The following is a 26,230-nucleotide window of genomic DNA, read 5'->3' on the forward strand; positions in this document are numbered from 1 at the left end:
CCGTTGCCAGCGAAGCACCCGTTTTTGTGCTGCTGGGATTCCCCTGAGGCTCTCCTCCATGGGAAACCCCACCTCCGGACCGCCGTGTTTTTGTGATGCTGCAGGGGAATCCCAGCAGGGGAATCCCTGCAGCGCAAAAACGGGTGCTTCGCTGGCAACGGAAGTTCGGAGGTGGGGTTTCCCATGGAGGGGAGCCTCAGGGGAATCCCAGCAGTGCAATAGGCGCTTTGGCTGGCAAAAGGGGTGAATTTTGGGCTTGCATGCGTTAATCGTTTTTCCATTGATTCCTATGGGAAACATTGTTTCGTCTTACAAACTTTTCACCTTAAGAACCTCGTCCCGGAACCAATTAAGTTTGTAAGACAAGGTATCACTGTACTCTTGCTCCAAAATAATCTGGGTCCTTATTTTATTCACCTCGGAAGGATGGATGGCTGAGTCAACCTTGAGCCGGTCAGGATCAAACTGCTGAACTGCTAGCAGTCGGCAGTCAGAAGTAGCCTGCAGTACTGCATTCTAATCACAGCACCACCATGGCTCAGTAGTGATCAAGGAGGGGCTGTCTGTGCTCATTCTTCGACTGTACAGCGCATCCTTGCAGAGAGACAAGTCGGTACCCTCGATCATGTCCTGATGTCTCATCTTCACTCCTTTGGAGCTACACATTAAGAGTACAAGGTTCCGATTTACGTGACTGCCAATGCACACTTTACAGACATCGAGCAGAGAGAAATCAGAGTGTAGAATTGGTATCGTGGAAGAGGGCCCAGCGTCCTTCCACATACACAACGCATCATGGAAAGCAAGCGGAAGAAGCTTAAAAAAATTAAAATTGGGAGGTACGTGTAGGGAGGTGAGCGCGCACGAGGGAATAGGCCAGTTACAAAGAAATAACGTTCTTTAATATTCTGAGTTCTATACATGAAAAGGAAGACTGGGCCACTTAACTTGATTAAAATTATTGTTCCACGTCAGGCTTGAGGTATGGTGTGCAATCAGCTGCTCTGCTTAGGGTGCTGGCGTTGACTTTTTCCGAACACATGGGACATGCGCCTTCGCTCTGCAACAAACTATTGAAAGAAGACACTTTCACTACCTCCTGCAAGGAGCATCACCCGTGCAAGTTGCAAAAGAGTACACTAGCGTCTTTGACAGCATATGTTGATGCCTCTCCCATCAACAGATTCACTTCGGTGCAATGGACGATGTTTTATATTACTCCAAGCAGTTGGTAGAAAGGAATAACACTAGCAGAGCCCAAGTTCATAATTTATATTTTTTAGTCACAATAACTAGAGGCTAGTTTCAAAACATTTATTTTTTAATTTTATTTATTAATTGGACTTATATGCCGCCCTTCTCAGAAGACACAGACATTACGTACATCTTTTTCAACAAACTAGACATTTTCCAAATTGAGAGAGAGGATTTCAAATAGAAGAATATTATATACCTAGTCACAAATTTGACATTTAATTTAATTAATTTTATCATGCTCTGGGGAATCCACAGCATTTAATTAATTAATTAATTAATTTAAATTTATCATGCTCTGGGAAATTTATCATGCTCTGGGAAATTAATTAATTAATTAAATTTATCATGTGGGGAATCCACAACATGATACCATGGTCTTTTGAGACTGAAGGATGCCAATGCAAAATTTAACATACCATATATTTTGGTAGGCCATACCATATTTATGGCCAATAAATATATATTACAATATATCCAAGTCCTCGGAAAGGGGCGGCATATAAGTCTAATCAAATAAATAATAAGTAATAAATATTTTGGTAGAGTCAATTTACTGTCTAGCATTGGGACATTAGAAATGTCACGACACATTCACAGGCAAGATCAGACACCTCTATGTGTATATGTACAGACAATTTCTGATTTTTATGCCATTTGTGAAAAACATAGCAAAGGTTTGCACATTTCAAGATTTTAAATGGAAGCAGGTGTTAAGTTTTAGGGAGAGAGATTTTCCCCCCCACTTAAATTTATATGCCAACGTGCAGTATTTCTAAAGCTATTTCCTAACGGGAAATCATTTTATGTAATCCTAATCAATCATCACTTAAAATCTCAAACGCAGGTGTATATATGCGGTTAGATCAGTCTTAATGCAACCAATCAGACATTTTTGTAATGGAACTTTGGTTATGGTCCTGCAAATCCAAACATAGCAATGAACTTTTCTTTGGCTATTGTTGGCTGAAATAAATTATTTAGGAAGATGAAAGCAATAAAAAGTACTGTATTTTTTTCAGAGTATAAGACGCACTGGATTATAAGATGTACCCTAGTTTTGGGGGACAAAAATAGAGGGGGGGAAATTACCTGCCAGGTATTCCTCTGGCTAACGTCCTTAGTCTGGTCAGCTTCAGCACATTATTTTATCCCCTGGTTATGGCTTAAAAAACCTTATTTGGAGTGAGTAGCAATGAAAAAGAGACTGTAGATTTAGGGCTGAAAAAATATTCGGAGGGAGTAGCAATAAAAAAGCCTGCAAGCCGGTAAGAGTTGGAAAGATCGTTAGCATCTCATTAGGGCTGGGGGGAAAAGCTTCGAAAAAGCTATTCGGAATATAAGAATTTTTTTCAAATAAAATTGGGGATTATAGATTATTATTATTATTATTATTATTATTATTATTATTATTATTATTATTATTATTATTATTTATTAGATTTGTATGCTGCCCCTCTCCGTAGATTAGTATATTTAGTTTTAAATTAATTGGATTTAGCCTACTATATTGTATTGTTTTTTTCTACATGTTGTAAGCCGCCTCGAGTCCTCAGAGAGGGGTGGCATATAAATGTACCGTATATACTCGAGTATAAGCCGAGTTTTTCAGCCCAAAAAATGGGCTGAAAAACACAGCCTCGGCTTATACTCGGGTCATTGACAAAGTCACCACACGAGGGCGCCATTGCTTGAGCCAGAGCGAGGAGGCACCAGCTTTTGTCCCCTCTGGCACACCGTAGTTCCTCTCCCTGCCTCAAGCAAATGAGGCAGCCATTTGCTCCAACCGAGGGGAAAAAAGCAATGGTGAGTAACTATTCTTTGCTCTATCTGCATTGTCCCTAGTCGGATTAAAAAGGCCCCCTGCTGTCAGATTCTCCTCCCCCTCCTTTGAAAGGATTTAAACTGTTTAAAAAATGGTATTTTGTGGTAGTTGCTGTCCTTGCTTGGATAGGATCTAATAATGTGTTATGAGGCAGAGCTAGACAGGAATTCTTTTTCTATCTGTCTATCTTTCTATCTATCTATTTTTCTATCTATCTATTTTTCTATCTATCTATCTATCTATCTATCTATCTATCTATCTATCTATCTGTATCTATTTCTATCTATCTATCTATCTATCTATTTTTCTATCTGTCTGTCTATCTATCTTTCTATCTATATCTATCTATCTATCTATCTATCTATCTATCTATCTATCTATCTATCTATCTATCTATTTTTCTGTCTGTCTGTCTGTCTATCTATCTTTCTATCTATATCTATCTATCTATCTATCTATCTATCTATCTATCTATCTATCTATCTATCTATTTGGTTTTCTATGCTGATAACCTCACAGCAGCTAATGCTGAAGCTCTTCTTTGGATACACTTATTTATTTGTTTGTTTGTTTGTTTATTTATTTAATTGGATTTGTATGCAATCCCTCTCCAAGGACTCAGGGTGGCTCACAGCATATATAAAAACAGAACAATAATGTAAATCCAATTAATGATGAGAAGGAATCCAGTTTTGAAGGATTTTAACTGTTAGGTTTTAGCTTTGTTCCTGATCGAGCTACTTTTTTTACTTTTTAATTTATTGTTAATATTGTTAATTTGTTTACCCTCTTTTAAATTTACAGAGCTAGTTTACTGGTTTTCTTTAAAATAAATATTCTAAAACATGTCTCAATTAATGTAATTTTATTGTTTTCCATTTTTATAAGTTACCAGTAGCCACTGCATTTTCTAACCTCGGCTTATACTCGGGTCAATACGTTTTCCCAGTTTTTGTGGCAAAAATTGGTGCCTCGGCTTATACTCGGGTCGGCTTATACTCGAGTATATACGGTAATTAATAATAAATAAAATAAGACACACACAAATTTTCAGCCTCTTTATGGCGAGTCTTATACAGCACATAAAAATGAGAAATGGTCAACAACCAGATGAAATAAGTGGGATTAATTTTGACTTGGTAGAAATCTGAATTTTGTGTGCAGGCTACAACAAAACAAAACAAAATGTTCTTGGCATATAAGTAATCGAATGACAAAAGATTGAAACTTACTTTTTGAATTCTGAATAGAGCGCTGGGAACTCGCAATGGGAGCACAAAGTCCACTCTTCTTTGACCATATGTCGTCCCTGGAAGATTTGCAAGGGGGTGTCAGGCTTCAGTGGGAAAAGGGCCTTGCTTGGAAGTAATTACAGGCAGTCCTCAGCTTACGACAGTTCATTTAGTGTGACTGTTCAAAGTTACAACGGCATTGGAAAAAGTGACCTAGGGTCATTTTCCCACACTTACAATCAGTGCTGCATCCCCGTGGTCACATGATTTACTTGCAAACTGGCTCACATTTAAGACAGTTGCATTGTCCCGTGTGTGTGTGTGTGTGTGTGTCACGCGATCCCATTTTGCGACCTTCCAAAAAGGAAAGCTGGATTCCCTTAACCAATTTAACAACGGCAGTGATTCACTTAATGAATGGGGTGAGAAATGTCGTGAAAGAGGAGTCAAACTCACTTGGACAAACTTCTCGCTTCGCAACCAAAATTCTGGGCTCCGATTGTGGTCGTATGTTGAGAACTGCCTGTATATTTCAACAAGACCCCAAGGCTTTTTAAAGCACAAAATAAACATTCTGTATGTATCTCATAACTCAAGGCATACAAATCTAATAAATAAATAAATAAATAAAATAAAAGATTCCCAAATGCAAAGAGGCTTGGAAGCTCAGCTTCGGGAGCTGAAAGATGGAAAAGGTGAGTTGCTCCTTGAGTTGCTCGTCGTGTACTCACCGTCGCAATGCAATATGGCAGGTTGTTCTTACAGCCTGGGCACAGAAGTTCACATTCGGGGAGCATGAATTCACAGTATGGGCACGGCGTGGTTGGTTCTTCCCCTTCGCCTTCGGAGGTGTCTGGCCGCCTGAGAGCAAAAATAAGAAGCCCATTCAGAACGGATCCATTTTTTTATTTCTCAGTTGCCTTCTTCGCCTAAATATATTTATTTGTTTTATTTATTTATTAATCAGATTTCTATGCCGCCCTTCACCTGGGACTTAGGGCAGCTCACAATAAACAAATACAGTGGTACCTCATCTTACGAACGCCTCTTCTAACGAACTTTTCAAGATACGAACCCGGTGTTTAAGATTTTTTTGCCTCTTCTTCCCAACTATTTTCACCTTACGAACCCAAGCAGCTGCTGCTGGGATGAAGGGGTTTCTTTTCCCCCCCTTTTTTGAAGAAAGAAAAGGGAGGGGCTGCTTGGAATAGGAAAGATTTTGCAGAGAACAGCGTGCTTGCAGAGGCACTGAAAGGGTGTCTTTTGAAGAAAGAAAAGGGAGGGGTGCCCCCCTTGCCTTTCTTCCTTCCCACTCACCCTTTAGCCTAGCCTTGCTTCTTCCACCCGCCCCCTTTAGCTGCTCCTCCCTGCCCTCTGTTCAGCTCCCTTCTAAAGTTTGGGATTTTCCTGAAGGATTTGCACGCATTATTTGCTTTTACATTGATTCCTATGGGAAACATTGTTTCATCTTACGAACTTTTCACCTTACGAACCTCCTCCTGGAACCAATTAAGTTCGTATGATGAGGTACCACTGTACTAACATGGGGAAATCCTAATATTAAAATATACTAAAATATCATTACTAAAAACACACAGAAATCTAGTTTAAATAATATTCTAAAAACTCTTACATATTTAAAAAACAAGCATCCACATTGATTCCAATATTCTTCACTCACAGGCTGGGGTAAGTGTTTAAAAATTCTCAGTGACCTCAGTTCTGTCGACAAACATATATCTGTGTCTGATGTCTGTGTGTGTGTGTATTTTTGTCGAATCACCCTGGCATACCCAAATATGGGAGGAGCTTAATGCTTCCTTTTGCCTCTCGGGCGGTCTTGGAACGTATCCCCCGCGAAAGTCAAGGGAACACTGTATTGCAGGTTGACTATGCCCACAGCCAGGAGTTCCATCCTGACCGGCTCAAGGTTGACTCAACCTTCCATCTTTCTGAGGTGGGTAAAATGAGGACCCAGATTGTTGTGGGGCAAGAGGCTGAGACTGTAAATCGCTTAGAGAGGGCTGTTAAAGGCCTGTGAAGTGTTATATAAGTCTAAGTGTTATTGCTATTGATTGTGAGGAAGAGTTATCTCTTTGCTCCATCCATTACTAGCTAAAACAAATCTAGCTAATTTCTGTCAGACTCAATATGGTCACATAGGAATGAGGGGTAACATCAATCTCCTTGTTGACTTATAAGATAAAACAGACTTCAAGATGCACTTAATTAGTTGGTAAGTGTGCATGGCATTCTTCTGCCACTGTCTTCTTCCAAACGATCTATAACCCAGAAATTCCCCACCATTCAGTTAGAACTGAAGAAGCTTCTTAGATGAGTACTGAAATGTCTTCAAAGGAAACACAAGAAAGTGCACATTTTGCCTCTTAAAAAAAGCAACTTCACTTAACAACTATGACAAGAAAAGTCATAAAATGGAGCAAAAATTAACTTAACAAATGCCACGCTTAGCAACAGAAGTTTTGGCCACAATTGTGGCCAAGTATTATTGTGTTCACAAGATGACAGACTAAAACAGCATAGACAAGATTGTCTTATGAACCCAGTTGTGCATCAATGCATTCTCAAACCTTGGTTAGACAGAATAACCATAAGCTCACCGGACAAGTGTTTCAATTCTCCTTTTGTATTTCGGGTCAATTTTATTCCGATATTCTGGCCTCATCAGCATGGCAGCAAAAGCAAAGGCTGGTTTTTTCAGTCCTGCTCGGTGACATTCAATTACCGTTGAGGTCAGGATGGGCACAATATCTGAAGGTAAAATGACAGACATCACGCTGGCAAAGAAACTTTTAGTTTAGCTGCTCATTGTCAAGTGACAGTTAAAACTAACTGGATTTCAGAGTTGCTGCTGATAAAATTTCATCTCCTAGAATTTGAAGAACAAGCAATCATCTAAAGAGCAATAATATTATAGCAGCGATATTGAAGACAACTATATCATTAATCCACATTGGAAGAATTTCTAACCAGTAATCAATTTATTGATATTAACCCTGCTCAGCAATCTCGCATGACCCAGGCAACAATTAAACTTTTATTTATTGCAAAGTCTCTAGATGACTTGAAAAAAAATCCTTTCTACCTAGGTTGTAAATTGTTACACTTCCAAAATGGGATTGAAAATGAATAGGTATAGAAGTCACGTTAGACTGATTAAAGGGGAAGAAAATGGAGAATAAATTAAATATTGGGGAGGCAGCATTGGAACAGCAGTATATATCTAGAAAAAAGAAGTTATATGTATAGATATGATGCAGAATGTATATAAGTCTAGAAGTGGCCTCGTTAACTAAAAGATGCATGGGCATATGTTAGCAGTCTGCTAAACATAAGATGAATCATGATTAGAATCACTCAGGGAAAGGTTACGAGGGGAAAATAGGAAGTAGAAAGGGAAGGCAAGAGAGAAAGAGAGGAGGGAAGTAGGAAGGGGGAGAAAAGGAGAAAGAAGGTAGAAGGAGGAGAGTGAGAAAGTGGTGCAATGTAATGATGGAAAAACATACATAAATAGCAGTATAAATAGGTGCAAAACTAGGATATTGATTTATGATAGATGGAATAGAAATGTATAATTATGTATGTTTTGATATGATTCATGGCATATACATGGATATGAATATGGAGATTGTGGGGGGGGAAACTTGAAAAATCAAAACAAAAACAGAGAGGAGAATTAAGATGATATAGATCACATTATCAAGCAAATGAAACAAGTATGACAGAATAGGAAACATATTTACCAGTTTAACACAACAACTTTAATAAAAGCTGCAACGCTCAATTCTTTAAGAAGAAGAAAATATCCCTGATTTTTGTTGTGGTTAACACTTACGGGATGGAAACTTGCTGATATTGTTAGCGACACGAATGAGCATACGTGCTCCTTTCATGTGGTCCCCACGTTTAACATGAATCTGAAATAGACATATGAGTTAGGCATTATTCATAATATTTAGGAGCCATCAGAGTAAATAAGGAAAAAACAGATTGTCATTAAAGGATTTGCTGAGCTTTGTGGCTACTCACAGAATTGTATAGTAATTTTCTTTGCTACAAGTCCTGGACTGGATTACCCTTTCACCTTGTTATAATGCAGGTAGTCCTCAACTTACAATGACAATTGAGCCCCAAATTTAAAATGTTAAGCAAGACCTTTGTTAAGTGAGTTTTGTCCCATTTTACAACTTTCCTTTCCTTGTGACAGTTGTCAAGTGAATAACTGCAGTTGTTAAGTTACTAACTACAGTGGTACCTCAAGATATGAACCCCTCGTCTTACGAACAACTTGTGATACGAATCCGGGGTTCAGAAAATTTTTGCCTCTTCTTATGAACTTTTTTCGAGTTACGAACCGGCGTTCGGAGACTGCTGGGAAGCCGCGCGGCTGTTTTAAAAGGTGACAGCCAGGCGGCGGGACTTCCCAGCAGCCTCCCGAACGCCGGTTCGTAACTCGAAAAAAGTTCGTAAGAAGAGGCAAAATTTTTCTGAACCCCGGGTTCGGTTCGGGAGACTGCTGGGAAGCCCCCCAGCCCGGCTGCGACCCTTTAAAACAGCCGCGCGGCTTCCCAGCAGTCTCCGAACGCCGAATGCGGAAGTTCGGGTTTGGCGTTCGGCTTCGGGAAGTTGCTGGGAAGCCGCCCGGCTGTTTTAAAAGGTCGCAGCCGGGCTGGGGGGCTTCCCAGCAACCTCCCGAACCCCGAACTTTTGCCGAACTTCCGCGTTCGGGGTTCGGGAGGTTGCTGGGAAGCCCCCCAGCCCGGCTGTCACCTTTTAAAACAGCCGCGTGGCTTCCCAGCAGTCTCCGAACGCCGAACGCGGAAGTTCGAGTTTGGCGTTCGGCTTCGGGAAGCTGCTGGGAAGCCGCGCGGCTGTTTTAAAAGGTCACAGCCGGGCTGGGGGGCTTCCCAGCAACCTCCTGAACCCCGAACCCGGAAGTTCGGCAGACTGCTGGGAAGCCCCGCCGCCCGGCTGTCACCTTTTAAAACAGCCTGGGGGCTTCTTGGCGGCCTCCCGAACGCCGAACCCGGTTGTTCGGGTTTGGCTTCGGCGTTCGGGAGGTCGCTGAGAAGCCCCCAGGCTGTTTTAAAAGGTGACAGCCGGGCGGCAGCGTTTTTTTCGCGGGGTTTTTTTTGGGTTGCACGGATTAATTGACTTTACATTGTTTCCTATGGGAAACAATGTTTTGTCTTACGAACCTTTCGTCTTACGAACCTCCCCCTGGAACCAATTAGGTTCGTAAGACGAGGTATGACTGTAGTTTTTGAAATGAATCTGGCTTCCCCATTGACTTGGCTTGTCAGAAGGTCACAAAAGGCCTGAACACTGCAACCGCCATAACTATGAAGCAGTTGCAAAGCCTCTGAGTTTTGGTCATGTGACCATTGGGGATGGTGCAACGGCCGTATGAAAAATTGTCATATTATGTTTGCATTAACATTTCACCAGTTTGGAATTTAGCCTTCTCCATTAATACACAGATAATAAAAATAGTTTACCTTTACTAAAATGTAACTGTGTAGAATCATCAGGTTTGTGGCCATCTCAGAGGGTATTTTAATTTTCTGTACCTTTAATTCTAAATACATACCGAACAGAACATCGTGGGCTTTTCGATAGTGTCCTTTTTTAAAAGAAAACCCCAACCAGAAAAGAGAGAAAGAAAACCAAAACAGCAATTAAATTTCAGCGAAATAGTTAGGCTCTTCTTCAACGCTATCAGATAATTTAGTTACTGATTTGCCAAAGACATTACAGCCAGAGGTGGATTCCTTTGGGTTTGAACCAGTTCGCCTGAATCAGTAGTAATTCGATGATGTAATGGAACCGTTTTGGTCAGCGCTGGTCTTGGGTGCCGTTACCTTTTTTAAATTAACAATTGATTATTTTTTTGGGGGGGAGGGTTAATTTTTTCTTTTTCTGAGCATGTGCAGAAGCCAAGTTTCTAGCATTACGCATGCGTTGCAATTTTGTTTTCGGCTTTTTTTTCTTTCAGCTTTTTTTGGGGGGAATTTTCATTACTGGGCATTCGTGCATTCATGAAGCATGACACATGGCGCGGGAGGAAGCGAATCAGCAGTAAGATAGCTTAGAACCCAACCTGATCAATAATCAAAAAAATAGATTCATCATCTAGTTATGTTACTTTCCAAATGAAACCTGCTGGGCATTTATGAGGTTAAACTACTGTGTTTCCCCGAAAATAAAACCCTGTCTTATATTTTTTGAACCCTGAAATAATCGCTTGGCCTTATCGCTAGGCCCTGGAAAGCCTGATTGGGCTTATTAGGGGCTGTATTATTTTTGGGAAATCAGGGTAGCTATTTTACTCCAGAGCAATGCTGTCATATAAAATGTGGTTATACCTCTTTGAACCAGGGGTTTCCAATTCAATCTTGGCTACTTTTAAGACCTGTGGATTTCAATTCCCAGAATTCCCCACCCAGCCATGTTGTCTGAGGAATTCTGGGAGTTGAATTCTGGTGTGACCTCCTGGGTTTTATTGGTCAGATTTGCTGTCCAGAAATGAACCATACCTGCACACTGTTCTTCTCGAGCAATGATGATCGCTGTCCGAGCAGCTTCCCGGTATTGCTTTAACGCCATGTAGAGTCGAAAGAGATATTTGGCTTCCTTCATTAGAAAAAAAAGAGAGTTGCATCATAGAGCATGCCAAGTTCCAGCTATCGCTGGCTGTATTTTTAGGAAGGTTTGGACAATAAGCTGCTTGCACTTGTTCTAAGTGCACAGTGAGCAATCATACCATACAGATATCTTTATGAGGCAGCTAGCTTTTAAATTACCATTGATGGCTATACATATGAGCATAGGGCAGCCACAACATGTGGTTTTGCAATCTAGTAAACATCCCAAATCTAAAAAATATTTGAGGGGTACTCGAGCTTAGTGGTTTTCTTGCAGATGTTTCATTACCAAACTAGGTAATGTCATCTGTGCTAGAAGGAAGGGGAAGTCTGCTCTCATTTTATAGTCTTATTTGAATATTTCATCTGAACATTTTTGTGGTCCTATTTCACAAGGATAGAATTCCCCATTTCATTTAGATTTATAACAAATTACTGCAGGTCTTATTGTGATCTGCCTTTCCTTTTCCATATATCCCTGTGATGCTTCCAAATAGTATCTTTTGTTTTCTGCGGCTATTTTAAAAAATGTTTTGTCAGATATGAGAGATTCCATAAGTGAACGTATCTGCATTTGTGGAGTGGCAGAGGTAGAAGACTTGGCTCATATACTCACATTCTTATACAAGCAATAATCAAATAGTATATGAGCCAAGTACCCCTCAAATAAATATTGCTATGAAAACTACTGACCATAGCCCAGTTCCAGCTTAATAAAACCTCTTTAAAAAGCATCAGGCTTTGGATTCAGACTTTGCCTTCCATTTGTGTCAAATGAGGGTAGCACATTTGGAAGGAAGGAATTCAGTGGCTTTACCACACATAGGCCAAGGGATGCGGCATTAGAAATTATTTCAAACACAAAATAACAACTCTCATGGTTTAGAATAATTAAAATAAAAATACTCACAGAAACAGACTACAGAAGTTACAGTAAAGCAATTGGAAAAACAAAATGAAGTTTGGGTAAGAAAAAACAATTGGCAGAAAAAATAAAATAAAAGATATGATGAGTTAAGATTAAATAAGATAACACAATGCAGCCTTTAAAAATAGTTGTTTGTTTCAAACTTAACAGGTCTGCACTGGGAGAATGACTGTGCAATTGGTACGTGGATTGTGTCATGATTGGAACCAAATTCAGTGTTACAGGTAGTCCCCAACTTATGACAATTGAGCCCAAAATTTCTGTTGTTAAGTGAGGCATTTGTTAAGCGAGTTTTACCCCATTTTATGATCTTTCTGGCCACAGTTGTTAAGTGAATCACTGCAGCTGACCTGGTTAATAAATGAACCTTGGCTTCTGCATTGACTTTGCTGGTCAGATGGTCGCCAAAAAAGGGGATCAGCTGACCTTGGGACATAGCAATGGTCACAAGTATGAATCAATTGCCAAGCAACTCAATTTTGATCACGCAATTGTGAACATGCTTCAAAGGTCATAACTGTGAAAAACGGTGGTAGGTCCCTTTTTTCCAATGCTGTTTTAACTTTGAACGATTGCTAAATGAATTCGAGGACTACCTGTAACACGTGATTTATTTTTCAAAAAGCCACAGTTCAGTTTTTTAGATCAGAGGTGCCCAACCCTGACAACTTTTAAGACGTTTGCACTTCAACTCCAGAACTCCCCCAGCCAGAGAAAACCGGCTGAATTATTCTCTTTGCTGGGTCATTCTTTGTCAAGTGGACCAGGTGAAATTGAAGCCTTATTTGAAAAGAAACCATCCCAAAAACAACACAGATGATACAAAAAAAGTGCTCTTTCTAATGAAGATGATTGAAGGTGATGAAACAGAGCTCTCCATTTTCTCACCTTCAATCATCTTCATTAGAAAGAGCAAGGTTTTTTTCTATGCTCTCTGTTTTCTCACTTTCAATCATCTTCATTTTTATTTCATTAGAAAGAGCACATTTTTTCTATCATATATGTTGTTTTTGGGATGGTTTCTTTTCAAATAAGGCTGCAAAAATCATTCAGGTGGATACCTGGTCCACTTGACAAAGAGTGACCCTACTCTTAATATCAACATTAATCTTGAGAGGTCCAGAGACCAGTGCGAACAAAACGAGGACCTATCAGAATTTAAAATAAATAAAAGTACAGCCGGAAGTTTGGAAATGAACTTCCGTTTGGCCCATTGGGCTGTTTTTCACTGCCCTTCAGGAGCCCGGAGGCTTCAGTGAGGCCTGTACTCATGCGCGCGGGGCAGCAGGGGGGAGGGGTTTGTGCACACAGGCACGATTCCACACCCGTCCTCCTACAAACATGTGCACTGCTGCCCGCACATGTGCACAACCCCCCCGTACTGCCCCCGCATATGCGCACAGGCTTCACTGAAGCCTGGAGATGGCAAAAAAGGTCCAATGGCCCAACCGGAAGTTCAGAAAAACGTTTTGGGGAATCCGGAGGCTTCAGGAAGCGCCTGTGAAATATTACAAAGATGGTTCAACCTGTGTTAGTTTGCCCTGTGTGATGTTTTGGCACACAAGCCCAGGCCTTCTGTTGCTCGAGGGTTAGAACGTTGAAATGGTTTTCGTTCACCAGTAAACTAGTTTGAAAAAAATAAATAAACGTGCTACAGCTATGGTTGGCAGGCTACAAAAATGGTGGAAGGTTTTAAACATTTAAATAGGTTAAAGGGTTAAAAAAGGTTCAGGAGGAAAGTCTTTTTAACAGGAAAGTGAACACAAGAACAAGGGGTCACAATCTGAGGTTAGTTGAGGGAAAGATCAGAAGCAACGTGAGAAAATATTATTTTACTGAAAGAGAAGTAGATGCTTGGAACAAACTTCCAGCAGACGTGGTTGGTAAATCCACAGTAACTGAATTTAAACATGCCTGAGATAAACATATATCCATCCTAAGATAAAATACAGGAAATAGTATAAGGGCAGTTTAGATGGACCAGGAACTTTTTTTCTGCCGTCAATCTTCTATGTTTCTATGTTGAAAAAATAGGATTACGAGCGTTCTGCCTACCTTTGGTATGCCATCATTCTCACCCATAAGGTAATTGATCAGCTGTTCGGTCAGGGCGTCGTCCTTTGCTTGGCCCACCTGCGGCAAAAACAAGTGAATGGAAAGACATCACAAAGGAAAGTCAAGTTTTTATAAAGCCTGCCCCTGAGGACATTTTTTTTTACAAAGGATTCCCCAGGAGGGAGACTTGCGTTCATGGCATATTGTAAATAATCAGTATAAAATTCGGTTCTGGAACAAGAGCAGGATATAACCTAACGCTGCATTGAATGTTACTGTAGCAATGACGTTGAATTTTGGGGGGGGAAAAGGTCAGGTGCATTTTGTCTTCCTAAATATAACATGATCTTACCGTCTCTATTGCCATGTCTACGGCCATATTATCATCTGTGTTTGGACTTTTCAGAAAGTGCTTCAGCGCCTGGGGGGAAAAAGACCCACATACCATTAAATGGCTAATAACTTAGTTCTCACCATCTTCACTTTGTGGATCAGTGATATTTTAATAGCAAAGTAGAACAACAGTAATAGAAACAAGAGATTAGAATTGCACATAGAAACATAGAAACATAGAAGTCTGACGGCAGAAAAAGACCTCCTGGTCCATCTAGTCTGCCCTTATACTATTTCCTGTATTTTATCTTAGGATGGATATATGTTTATCCCAGGCATGTTTAAATTCAGTTACTGTGGATTTATCCACATACTAGAAGAAACAGACTTTTAATCCTGCTGTTATGTTTCGAGTCTGTGAGACTCGAAATTGAAGTTTGAGACCCTGTAAAAAAATTTCCTTGCATTTCTGAAACTTGAAATTTCATGACTTTTCATCATTTCAGGGGTTCTCTCTATGAGAATTTTTTTGGGTGGTGGTGGTGGGGGGCTTAATTTTTGCTGGGCAAAAAAAGTCACACTTGTACTGTTTTAGAGTCTGTGTGACTCGAACCGAAAATTCTTCAGGAATTAAAGAGAATTAAAAGCAAAACAGGAATTAGAGAGAATTAAAGACAAAACAGGAATTAGAGAGAATTAAAGACAAAACAAGAATTAAACAGCCCAGGCGGCACAGTGGTTACAATGCAGTTTTGCAGGCTAACTCACTGCTCACTCCAGCAGTTCGATGCTGACTGGCTCAAGGTTGACTCATCCTTCCATCCTTCCAAGGTCACTAAAATGAGGAGCCAGATTGTTGGGGGCCAAAGGCTGACTCTCTAAACTGCTTGGAGAAGGCTGGAAAGCACTGTGAAGCAGTGTATAGGTCTAAGTGCTATTGCTAATGTTTTTCCTAGCACTATGTGCAAAGAGAATTCAACCCAATTCCTCTCAAAACACACAGAGAGATAATGAGAGATTATCTTCCAGAATTCTTATGATCTATCCAACTTAACGTTTGATCTGATTTTCCTAAAGTTGTACAGTACTAACCCTGGAATATTGACCACAGAGTAGGAAGAACTTGCCAGCCTGAAAATGCTTCTTTTCTCCCTCAAAATATAAGGCAATGCTCTGGTAATCATCGTTAGTGGTTTCCTCAGAACCTGGAATGGGAGAGGAAGCACAAAGAACATTACTTTTTCTTCCTATGAATGAAGCAGCACCCACCAAGCGAGACTTGTGATGTCTTAGTTAGACCACACCTTGAGAACTGTATCCAGTTTTGGTCACCACACCACAAAAAAGATATTGAAACTGTAGAGAAAGTGCAGAAGAGAGCAACCAGGATGATTAGGGGACTGGAGACTATAACGTACAAAAAGCGGTTGCAGTCAGGCAAAAAGACCAGGGCTGACATGATAGCAGTCTACAAATAATTGAGGGGCTGCCACAGAGAGGAGGGGGCTCAGACTGTTTTCCAAAGCACCAGAAGGCCAGACAAAGAACAATGGATGGAAACTGACCAAGGAGAGATTCAACCTGAAAATAAGGAGGAACTTTCTGGTGGTGAGAGCGATCAACCAGTGGAACAGTTTGCCTGCGGAGGTTGTGAGAGCTCCAACACTTGAGACTTTCAAAGGGAGACTGGACTGCCATCTGTCCGAAATGGTGTAGGGACTCCTGCTTGAGCTGGGGGTTGGACTAGATGACCTACAAGGTCCCTTCCAACTCTAACAATCTGTAATATCTGTAATATACATAACAATTCACTCTCTTGGGCTCTAAAAATATGCTCTTGGACCTTTCACAGGGGATTAGAATTATTTGGAAAGGCAGGGGAAAAAATAGCTAATAAATAATAATTTGCAAAAAAATGTGAAGGAACCACTAACTTTACCATTTCTACCGTATTGCAATAGGATAGGATTTACAAAATAAATAATTTACTGAAAATGCTTACGTTGTACTGTGCTTCCTAACAAACAGTTAGGAATGAACAAAATGCTACACCTCATTAAAATTGCCTGCATTTAAAAGGTCCCTGAATAAATTTTCAAACAGCAACATCTTAATGCCTTGCAGTCAAGTTAAAAGTTAATTTACTACTAAAAGTCTGAATCAGCAGCAACAAACTGGGATGATGCCAACACAACAAGTGTACAATGACATAATCACACAAATTTTGTCACCCCTTGCCTGTCTCTCCACAGTTCATGCAACAATGACACTGTTGTGCCTATGTTGCGATCTGTTGCACATTGCCCAGAGTAGCCCCCACAGTGAGGTAGGCAGCAACTAGTAACAAATAAATACATTTGTTCCCCTGGCTTTTTCTACCTGCTGTACTAGGCTGCAATACTCACTGATGATGTCAGCATAGAGCTCCATCTTATTGTGCTGCTGAGCCAGAACGAAAGCTTCGTTGTTACACTTAGACATCACTAAAAACTGGATGGCAGATTCGTAATCACCCAGCTGCAGAAAGAATCTAAGAAGAATAAAGGCCTGGTTATTTTTTCAAAAAAGGAAAAGTGAACAGAATCCCATTGCTTTATGTTCCCAAGCAGTCATGGTAACAATTCAAAACAGAAAGGTGCAAACTTTACATTCAAAAATAACTCCCATAGAAGAGTTTTCTCATTCCCTAAACTATCGTATTTATTATTTAAATCAGAGTTAATGCCATGTATATCCGTAAAATTTACTTTTGTTGTATTCCTAAATCTACTAAATCATTGGTTTATATATGCCTAGATCTATTAAATTATTAAAGAATGCACTCAACTCTTTAATGATTTCAGAGATCATTAAATAATAACCAAATTTTCACTTGTTTACCTGGCTACCATCTTGGCTCCTTCAAGAGACTGGGTTTCCCGGACAATGCTCACAGATTTTTCTGGATCGTTCAGGTGATCCAAATACAACCGGATCACGTTGTCCCACTGCTTAGCATTTTCGTAGGCCAAAGCAGCTTCTTTATATCTAGAAGGACGTATCATCGGGCATTAAGTGTAAGTTCAACTGTGATGTGGGAATTTTAAAGTTTACTTTTTAATTAAATAAATATGGTCATTAAATAATTGTATCAGTACAGTACATGGGAATGGCCATGGGAGTGGGGGCGAAGGGATGGATGGGTAAAATGAGAACCTGGATTGTGGGGGCAATACGCTGGCTCTGTTAAAAAGTGCTATTGCTAACATGTTTTAAGCCGCCCTGAGTCTTTCTTTCTTTCTTTCTTTCTTTCTTTCCTTCCTTCCTTTCTTTCTATCTATCTTTATTTATCTAACTGAGAAAGTGACCATCTCCCTCGGAGGCGGGGTGGTGTAAAAGGAAAAAACCCATCCCTTCTTTATTTGTGCTGCATTGCTGCATTTGTGTCCAAGGAAGGCAGAGTTTCAACCACAATGTGGCACTCATTGTTCCTCTAAAAGCAATAAAAACCTGTGGATGTTGTGGCTGCACCGCACAGCTAGACCTCATGACTGCTGGCATAGCAAACATATTGGAAAATTCACTCTAGGAAGGTATACCTGCCATCTGCTTCCTTTGCTTTGGCATACTGAAGGTGTATTTTTGGAGAAGAGACATGCTGAAGCAGCTCACCAACTTTGGTCCTAAACAAGAGGAATAAATTATATTTTACAAGTGGAATTAAGTAGGCACATTTCTCTGTTTAGTTTGATTCTACTCACCCCATCGAATCCAGAATAAAGATAATTTGCTTAATTACATTATAGTTTATATATATATTAGTTTATAACAATTTTATTAATTTAGGATATAACATACAGGGGAAAATGACAAAAGTCTCAAAACGTTAAAGGTGACCATGAAAGGAATGACATCTTGTTTAGATACAGGTAGCCCTTGACTTACAATTTCGAAGTGACAAAAAAAGTGACTTCTTTCAAACTTTTAACTGTTGCAGCATCTCTGGAGCCACGTGATCAAAATTCAGCCATTTGGCAACTGGCTTGTATTTATGACTGTTGCAGTGTCCCAGGGTCATGTGATCCCCTTTCATGACCTTCTGACAGGCAAAGTCAATGGGGAAGCCAGATTCCTTAAGAACTGTTTTAATAATTTAACAACTGCAGTGGTTCACTTAACAACTATGGAGGGAAAGGTTGCAAGATGGGTCAAAACTCACTTAACAAATATCTCGATTAGTTGCAGAGATTTTGGGCTCAGTCCTGGTCATAACTCAAGGACCACCTGAATCAGACATTACTCCAAGAACTTATTTCAAGGGGATTTTGCGGAGAGGGGCGGCATATAAATCCAATAAATCTAATTTTAAAATTGTACAAAATAGTTAGCATCGTTGTGTGCCTTGACCCAATAATGCCACGGAACATGTGTGTCTCACATCAAGAGCTATTTATCATGAATTATAGACTTCTTGGTTATGAAATGCCTATTTTAAAAATCAGTGTTACTATAGAGACATTTATTTATTTTGTTATGCATCATCCAAAATAACAATAGTTAATTAATTAATAATCAATCAATACATAAATAAATAATGAATAAACAAAGCCCCAATCTGGGTCAGGACACATTATTCCAGTTTTATACCTTGAACCTCTCCAAAACTTCGGGGATAAAAATAAATAAAATAAAAATAAAATAGAGTGCTCCAATACTACTAATTCAATTCCTGAGCCTGTAAACCTGCTGCAAATGGATTGCACGACACAAGATAATTAGCATTTAATACAGTATTCCTGGTCTCAAAGGCAAATAACAATAGAAAGGATATGGCAGTTTGATAATTGTTATAAGCCGCCCTGAGTCCCAGGAGAAGGGCGGCATAGAAATCAAATAAGTAAGTAAGTAAGTAAGTAAGTAAGTAAGTCAGTCAGTCAGTCAGTCAGTCAGTCAGTCAGTCAGTCAGTCAGTCAGTCAGTCAGTCAGTCAGTCAGTAAGTAAATAAATAAATCCTGAATGTCAGCAAAACCTTCAGGACTTGCTCTCTGCAAATACATAATAACACTTACCAGTTTTTGCAACGTATGTATACTGAAGCTGCTTTGTCAAAATATTGTCCTTTTTCATAAAGCTGGGCAGCTTCTGAAAATTGCTAAGGTATATATAAAAAAAACCAATACACATTTTTAGCTCAGCATCCTTTATTTTGTGAAAATTTTCTTGATCTACAGCTGGAATGGGGAACTACGGTCCTTTTAACATTTGTGGACTTCCACACCCAGAATCCCTGAGCCAGCCATGAATTCTCAGAGTTGAAGTCCACAAGACATGAAGGGGCCATGTTCCCATGTTGATTCAGGAATTGTGGGAGTTGAAGTCCACAAGTCATAAAAAGGCCATATTCCACACATCTGGTCTACAGGTAAGTACTCCACTTGAAATTAATTTAGTGACCTTTTGGAGTTACAGCAGCAATTTAAAAAGTGACTTTGGACTGTTTTTCTCACTTATGACCTGTAGTGGGCTGCCTCTGGTATGGATGAGGATGCCACACTGGTAGCGCAAATCAAGCTGCGTGTGCAGCTTTGCACTTGCGGTGTGCCCGTGCATGCATCCAAGCAAGATTTTGCTACTGCGCATGTGCAGGAAGCAAAATCTCGTGAGGGGATGAGCGAGAGATTTCGACACTTTTTTGCTTCTGTGCATGCGCGGAAGCAAAAAAATTGTTGAAATCTCTCTCACACGCATGTCCCTTCACCAGACGCTCGGACACGCAGGCACGAATGCTTAAGATGTGAAGCTGAGCGTGTGGTGATCTGGTAGTAGTTGGACCGACAACCCCTGCCTACTAATGACCATTGCATTTCATAAGGCCACAAAGACCTGGCTATGGTAGCAGGCCTGGGGGCCTAAATCAATCCACTAGCTTGTCCATATAGTATATGAATTTGGTATGAATGATTAGTACATGTTGTTGAATCGTTTTTTAAATTTTAATTAGGATTTTAATAATTGCTCGTTTTCTTCTTTGACTTCTTTTTATTATTGTCATTGTCATTGTAATTTTATATTGTTGTGAGCCGTCCTAATTCTTTCGGGATTGGGCAGCATAGAAGTCCAATTAAATAAATAAATAAATAATTTGCAGGATCCCCGCTGGATGCTTGGCAACTGGCTTATATTTATGACGGCTGCAGTGTCCTGAGAGGGGGTCACGTGATCCCTTTTTGCGAACTTTTGGCAAGCTATGTCAATGGGGAAATCGGATTCACTTAACAACCAAGTTACTGGCTTAAGAACCGCTGTGATTCGCTTAACAACTATGGCAACCTGGGGCGTAAACTGGGATAAAATTCACCTAACAAACTGTCTCACTTAGCAGCCGAAATGTTAAGACGAGGAATATTTGTAGTATTGTGTAATTAGCTTACCTTCATGGCCTCCAGAATAGCGCCGCAGTCTTTTTTTAACGTTCGGCTAGGATGCTTGATGGCCTGGTTAATGCCGCGCCGAATGTCTCCCATGCGAATCGCCATCTGCGCCACTCCGGCCAGGCAGGCCTCATCGTGTTCTTGGAACTGACAATCAAGAGGCAGACGTAAAAATTACAACAAAGCAAAAAAAAAGTACTGTTACAGAAAGTCCTATTAAATATAGAGCCACATGGGTAGTCCTCCACTAACAACAGTTTGTTTAGGGACCGTGACAACGGGTCAAATCAATGGAAGGCCAGATTCACTTAACCAACCCTGTTGCTAACTAAACAACTGCAAGGATTCACTTAACGTCTGTGTAAAATGGAGCAAAATTCACTTAAGAACTGTCTCGCTGAACAACAGAAATGTTGGGCTCAATTGTGGTCTTAAGTCAAGGACTATCTGTATTGAAATTTAGCACTTACTCCATTCAGTAATATATAATCTACTTCACCTACAAAAATGTATTGATTCCAGAACATTTGTTCACACTGCATATAATGAATACCAAATTCTGAAATACACCTACTAAAGAAAGGCTATTTTGTTTCTCATGGAAAGAGGCCTCAATTAAATCATTATTCTGAAAACCACTATTTGTAAAAATAGTGATACAAAGTACATTTGAACCTAACTAAGAGCAAACTAATTTTCTTTGACAAATGGTGATAGGGGTGTTTAAGTAAAAAAATATAATAATCCGAAATTCGTAAGATTTAATGTCCTTGCTAATATCTAACATGGCTTGCTTCAATATTCGCAGCTCAATTTAGCAGAACCTTTTCTAATATATTTTATTTATTTATTTACTTACTTTATTTATTAATTTGATTTCTATGCCGCCCTATTCTGCAGACTCAAGGTGATTCACAAAAGAATAAATACATAGTGTAAACAAATTAATCTAAAACATGTTAAAACCCTAATCGCATAAAAAGGCACAATGTTTAAATTATTTGAGATCTTAAACCATAAAGTTAATATAATTAAACATGTGATTATACACCATGAAGCCAACAAATAGACTATATTACCTTATTGTCGCCTGTGATTCCTTTTTCATAATGGGCCAAAGCATTTGCGTAATCGCCCCTAAAATTAAAAGCCAGCCATATTTAGAATCTTCTCAAACGTTACAAAATGAAGAAGACATTGAAAGAGATTCCAGCGGGAGCATTTTGAAAGGCCCCAGTGACATGAGTAAAACTGAGAAAGTGGCCTTTGTGTTTATATTTATGTGGTGTTTATATGCTTGGTAGCCTGAAGTAGGGAAGGTACTATAACAGATCAAATTATTGAATGTTGCATCACATGCAAATATACATCCCTATCTATCTTTGGTATTTTTGTGGAGTATTCAGACCCGGGCCATGTGAGAAGCAGCCTGGTGCACATGTGCAGTTCTATTCACGTGAGGGCGGAGTGGCATGCAACTTACACACAGTTTCACTCATGTGAGTGCCAGTCCACCACTCGCACGGCCTGGTTCCTTGCTTATGCTCCTCAGCTGGGCTGCCAAGCCGCAAAGGTTTGGGATCGGTGGTATATAGCAGACACATATTAAGGGAGCCTGATGTCTGAACATAGCCTGACAATATCTCCCTGGCGTTTGCAGTCATGATTCACACAAGAGGTACTGACTACCTAGTGGTGCAGCCAGTGATGGGCTACCAAAATTTTTACTGCCACGCTATGGGCGTGGCTTATTTTTTGGGTGTGGCTCGATGGCCATGTGGCCAGGTAGGAGTGGCTTGTCGGCCAAGTGACCAGGTGGGAGTGGCTTACCGACCAAGGTAAGTTTTCCAATAGGTGCTTGGACTCTTTTTCAGTTGATTAAGCCCCATTATTTGAATAGCCACCAAAAGGACAAATGATAGACAGCATTATTTGTTGAGGAGCACAGTAACATTTTCAGGTTTTGTACTAAACTCACAAGGTTCAGTATGATAACAGATTAAGCAAGTAGCCCAATTTTCTTTAATTGCTATAAAAGTTCAGTTCTAGATAATGATTAAAGTGATTAAAGCATTTATGGGTAAAAACATACTATTTAATTATTTCCTATTTTAAAAGTAATTAAGGATTATATTAAAGTACTAGAGAAGGAAGGACCATAAAAAAACTATTAAGTATTCAATAAATAGTGTCCTATGTGTCGTCTCCACCCGCCCCCCACCCCACCCCCCTTGGGAGGCAGCAGTCCATTACTGGGTGCAGTGGCCTAGAGGTGGAGCTCTGGCTTCACAATCTGCAGGCTGTCAGTTCTATCCTTGGTAGAGGCAGATGTTTTTCTCTTGGGGCACTTTGAGAATATATCTGCTGAATAGAACTCTGAATTGGTGACAGGATTAGCATATGACCATTAAAACACTCTGCTAGCTCCATTCAGTTGCCCAGACTCCACCCTGATGGACTGGATTAAGGAGTCATTAAAAGATGATGATGTGGTAGTGACTACCAACCAGGCTGGCTCCCCCTCCCCCCACAAAAACAAGGGGGGTTGGATCAATTCATGGAAGTTTTAAAGATGAAGGGCTATAAGCAGTGATGGGCTCCTATGGATACTGTCAGGTACGCAGAACTGGTAGAAAAAGTTTGCATTTTTTTCTTTCCCTCCCCCCCTTCTGGGCACTTGATATGTTTTTCCTATCACAGTAAATGAGGTTGAATGTGTATAATTTTAAAAGAGCTGTGCGTGCGTTTGTGTACATACACATACAGTTTATATAGTAGATAATGTATATTTTTGTGTGCCTGTGTATAATATGTATGTGCACATATGTCATATATACATAGAATTAAAGAGTATATTTTGGATGTTCAGTAATAGTAAATAGGGAAACTGTGTCTCCTTGAGACGAGGAGAGGCCAGGCACCCTAACCTTAACCTAAACTCTTGACGTGAGTGAGATAAAGTTGGCCACCTTTAAGCCAGTCACATGACCTTTAAGCCACCCTCGGTCACCTGATTGTGAAGCCACTCCCACCTGGTCCTGTGGTCAGCAAGCCACACGCACAAAATAAGCCATAACCACAGTGTGGTAATAAAATTTTTTGCAGCCCTTCACTGGCTATAAGCCTTGATGGCAGTAACTGACAATGAAAGCCTTTTGCCGTCAATCCTGTGTGCTTCTTTCTGCTTCTGGTTGGTCATTTTGAGAACAGACTGCTGGGTTAGATGGCCCAGGAGTTCTGGTCCAGTCTCTCTCTAGGAAATAACTTCTTTGCAGGAATCAAGAATCAATGCACTGTAAAGATATTAAACGAATGCGAGGCTTTCTAATTCAAGGAATGGATTCTTATGGTTAATTCAACCATGTAACGATCAAATCGGTATGCATTAAATATCTTTAGCCACTTCAGAGAGAACATACGTGAATTCCAGTTGCGCAGCATACTCCTTGGATATGAAGGGGATCTGATCCGGTGCCAAGCGTTTCGCTAGCTGAAGCGCACTGTCCCACTGTTGCAAATCTCTCCTCATCTAATATCACAAATAGTACAGATTTTAACCGATTGCAATCGCCTCTCCCAAAACAATGCAGTGTATTTCTTTATAAAAAGGGAGGGAAATTACCTCCAGTGAAATAACGGGTGGTTTAAGCTTTTACCTCAAGCGCGGCAGTGGGAGAAGAAGATGCCAGATATAAATCCTGAGCTAAATTAAAATTATTCGTGTACATGGCAAGATGTCCCGCTAAAAGATTGTGTTCTTCTATGCCCTGAAAAAGAAGACGTGGTCAGCTCTCAAATTTTATTAAAACGAATGTAGTTCTGTGGATAATTAATCTAAAATTGTAATTAGATTGGTGGGCATTGGATTTGTTACTATGTACTGTTTTTACTATTGTTGTGAGCCGCCCCGAGTTTTCGGAGAGGGGCGGCATATAAATACAATAAATCTAATCTAATCTATGTAGAAGTAAAAAAAACAACAACTAATGAAATAGAGGAACCTGTATATTGTGAGTTGAATGCCAGCAAGACAAGTGGCATGTAAAAGGAAGAGAAGGAGCACAGAGCAGAGCAAGCCAAAGTAAAAGAGGAGAGGGGAGAGGAGAGGAGGAGGGGAATTCAAATCTAATTTTTCAATTATAGACTTAGACTGTTTTTTCTTTGATGAAGAAGATGTTTCGCTTCTCATCCTAGAAGCTTCAATGGTACTAGCAGGATGGTGAGGGCTAGAATGGATAAAGCTTGTTGGATGAGAAGGGAAATGTCTTCTTCCTCAAGGAAAAAAAAAGCAGTATAAAATGTGCTGGATGAGAATGATGGAATGAATCTCTATCTGGTACAGATATAACGCAATAAAAATCTGATCTATACAGGGAACAATCAAATTAAGAGATTTAAGCAGTTTGAGAACACTGGAGCTTTGCTCAGTGTATATTATTTTCAGGGTACGTCTCCATTTCAGATTGATTTTTAATTGCTAAATTATCTTCTAATGGCATTTTTCAAAATTTTAAAAACTTGGGCTTGGGCAGTAAATTAGCACCATTATGTTCCCATACAGTTTTATGAATTAAAAAAAACCACCCACAGAATTGTCAATACTTAAGTGCAGAAATCCATACCTTGATTTGCTCTAAGGACATTACCATGCCAACCTTTCTGTTTGTCCTGTACACCCGTATTGCAAACTCTACTTCGATGTGATGGAGGCAGGCCTCGCCTAGCTCATCCCAACAGGACGATTGGTTCAGATGTTTGCATATCTCCCAGGCCTCGGGAAACCTAGGCCAGGTAACATGAAAAGCAACGATGAGGCTGAGGCCGCCTTCGTCTGTTCGAAAATATTCCACGCTGAGATCAAGGGATGACTCACCTTTTCAAAAGTAATGTCTGAGTTAGCATTTGTTTCAATTCGTCGCAGTCCTGGTCTTTTAGAGTGGTCAGAAAAGTATGAGTATCGAGGAGGATACTGTTGGTTTTCCCACTGTGAGTCTGACAGGTTAATTCCCCGTTATATAAGAGCAGAGGTTTGTGTGAATAAGGAACTTTGGTCGTTCCTGCCAAGATCACCTTAGATCCTATGAAAGAAAATGAAATACGTTTGCAGTTCGTATAAGATAACCTCGACACCAAAGGATTATATTCAGACGAAAAGGTATATTATTTTCACTTGTTTACAATTAGTCGTTGCAAAACTCTATGGTAAACCCAAAGGTGCTTTTTCAAGAGGCAACTGGTACAGAAAAGGTACAGAAAAGAGCAACCAAAATGATAAGGGGACTAGAAACCAAGACATATGAAGAGAGGTTGCTGGAACTGGGCATGGATAGTCTAGTGAAAAGAAAGGCCAGGGGGGGCATGATAGCAGTATACAGATACTTGAGAGGTTGCCGCAGACAGGAGGAGGGTCACACTATTTTCCAGGGCACCATTGGGTCAGATAAGGAACAATGGATGGAAGCTGACCAAGGAGAGATTCAACCTGGAAATAAGGAAGAACTTCCTGACGGTCAGAGCAATCAACCAGT

General features: G+C 40.1%; 1 protein-coding gene across 1 annotated transcript in view; it reads right to left on the reverse strand.

The window, feature by feature from the left end:
- Window positions 1–880: 880 nt before the first annotated feature.
- The window catches only part of WDR19 (WD repeat domain 19), a 45,440-nt gene continuing 20,090 nt past the window's right edge, over window positions 881–26,230 (reverse strand). Inside the window, exons 17-36 of the mRNA XM_070757113.1 lie at window positions 25,576–25,780; window positions 25,325–25,484; window positions 24,359–24,469; window positions 24,122–24,231; window positions 21,782–21,839; window positions 20,703–20,849; window positions 19,341–19,423; window positions 17,871–17,954; window positions 17,173–17,319; window positions 16,698–16,822; window positions 15,385–15,497; window positions 14,312–14,380; window positions 13,960–14,037; window positions 10,869–10,965; window positions 9,831–9,955; window positions 8,168–8,249; window positions 6,933–7,083; window positions 5,043–5,172; window positions 4,312–4,388; window positions 881–1,070 (exon numbers count right to left, since the gene is read on the reverse strand). Of these exons, the coding sequence (XP_070613214.1) occupies window positions 959–1,070; window positions 4,312–4,388; window positions 5,043–5,172; window positions 6,933–7,083; window positions 8,168–8,249; window positions 9,831–9,955; window positions 10,869–10,965; window positions 13,960–14,037; window positions 14,312–14,380; window positions 15,385–15,497; window positions 16,698–16,822; window positions 17,173–17,319; window positions 17,871–17,954; window positions 19,341–19,423; window positions 20,703–20,849; window positions 21,782–21,839; window positions 24,122–24,231; window positions 24,359–24,469; window positions 25,325–25,484; window positions 25,576–25,780 (2,264 nt within the window). The 3' untranslated portion in view covers window positions 881–958. The remainder of the gene's footprint in view (window positions 1,071–4,311; window positions 4,389–5,042; window positions 5,173–6,932; window positions 7,084–8,167; window positions 8,250–9,830; window positions 9,956–10,868; window positions 10,966–13,959; window positions 14,038–14,311; window positions 14,381–15,384; window positions 15,498–16,697; window positions 16,823–17,172; window positions 17,320–17,870; window positions 17,955–19,340; window positions 19,424–20,702; window positions 20,850–21,781; window positions 21,840–24,121; window positions 24,232–24,358; window positions 24,470–25,324; window positions 25,485–25,575; window positions 25,781–26,230) is intronic.

The sequence above is a fragment of the Erythrolamprus reginae genome, chromosome 7, assembly GCF_031021105.1.
Source record: "Erythrolamprus reginae isolate rEryReg1 chromosome 7, rEryReg1.hap1, whole genome shotgun sequence".
Lineage (NCBI taxonomy): Eukaryota > Metazoa > Chordata > Lepidosauria > Squamata > Dipsadidae > Erythrolamprus > Erythrolamprus reginae.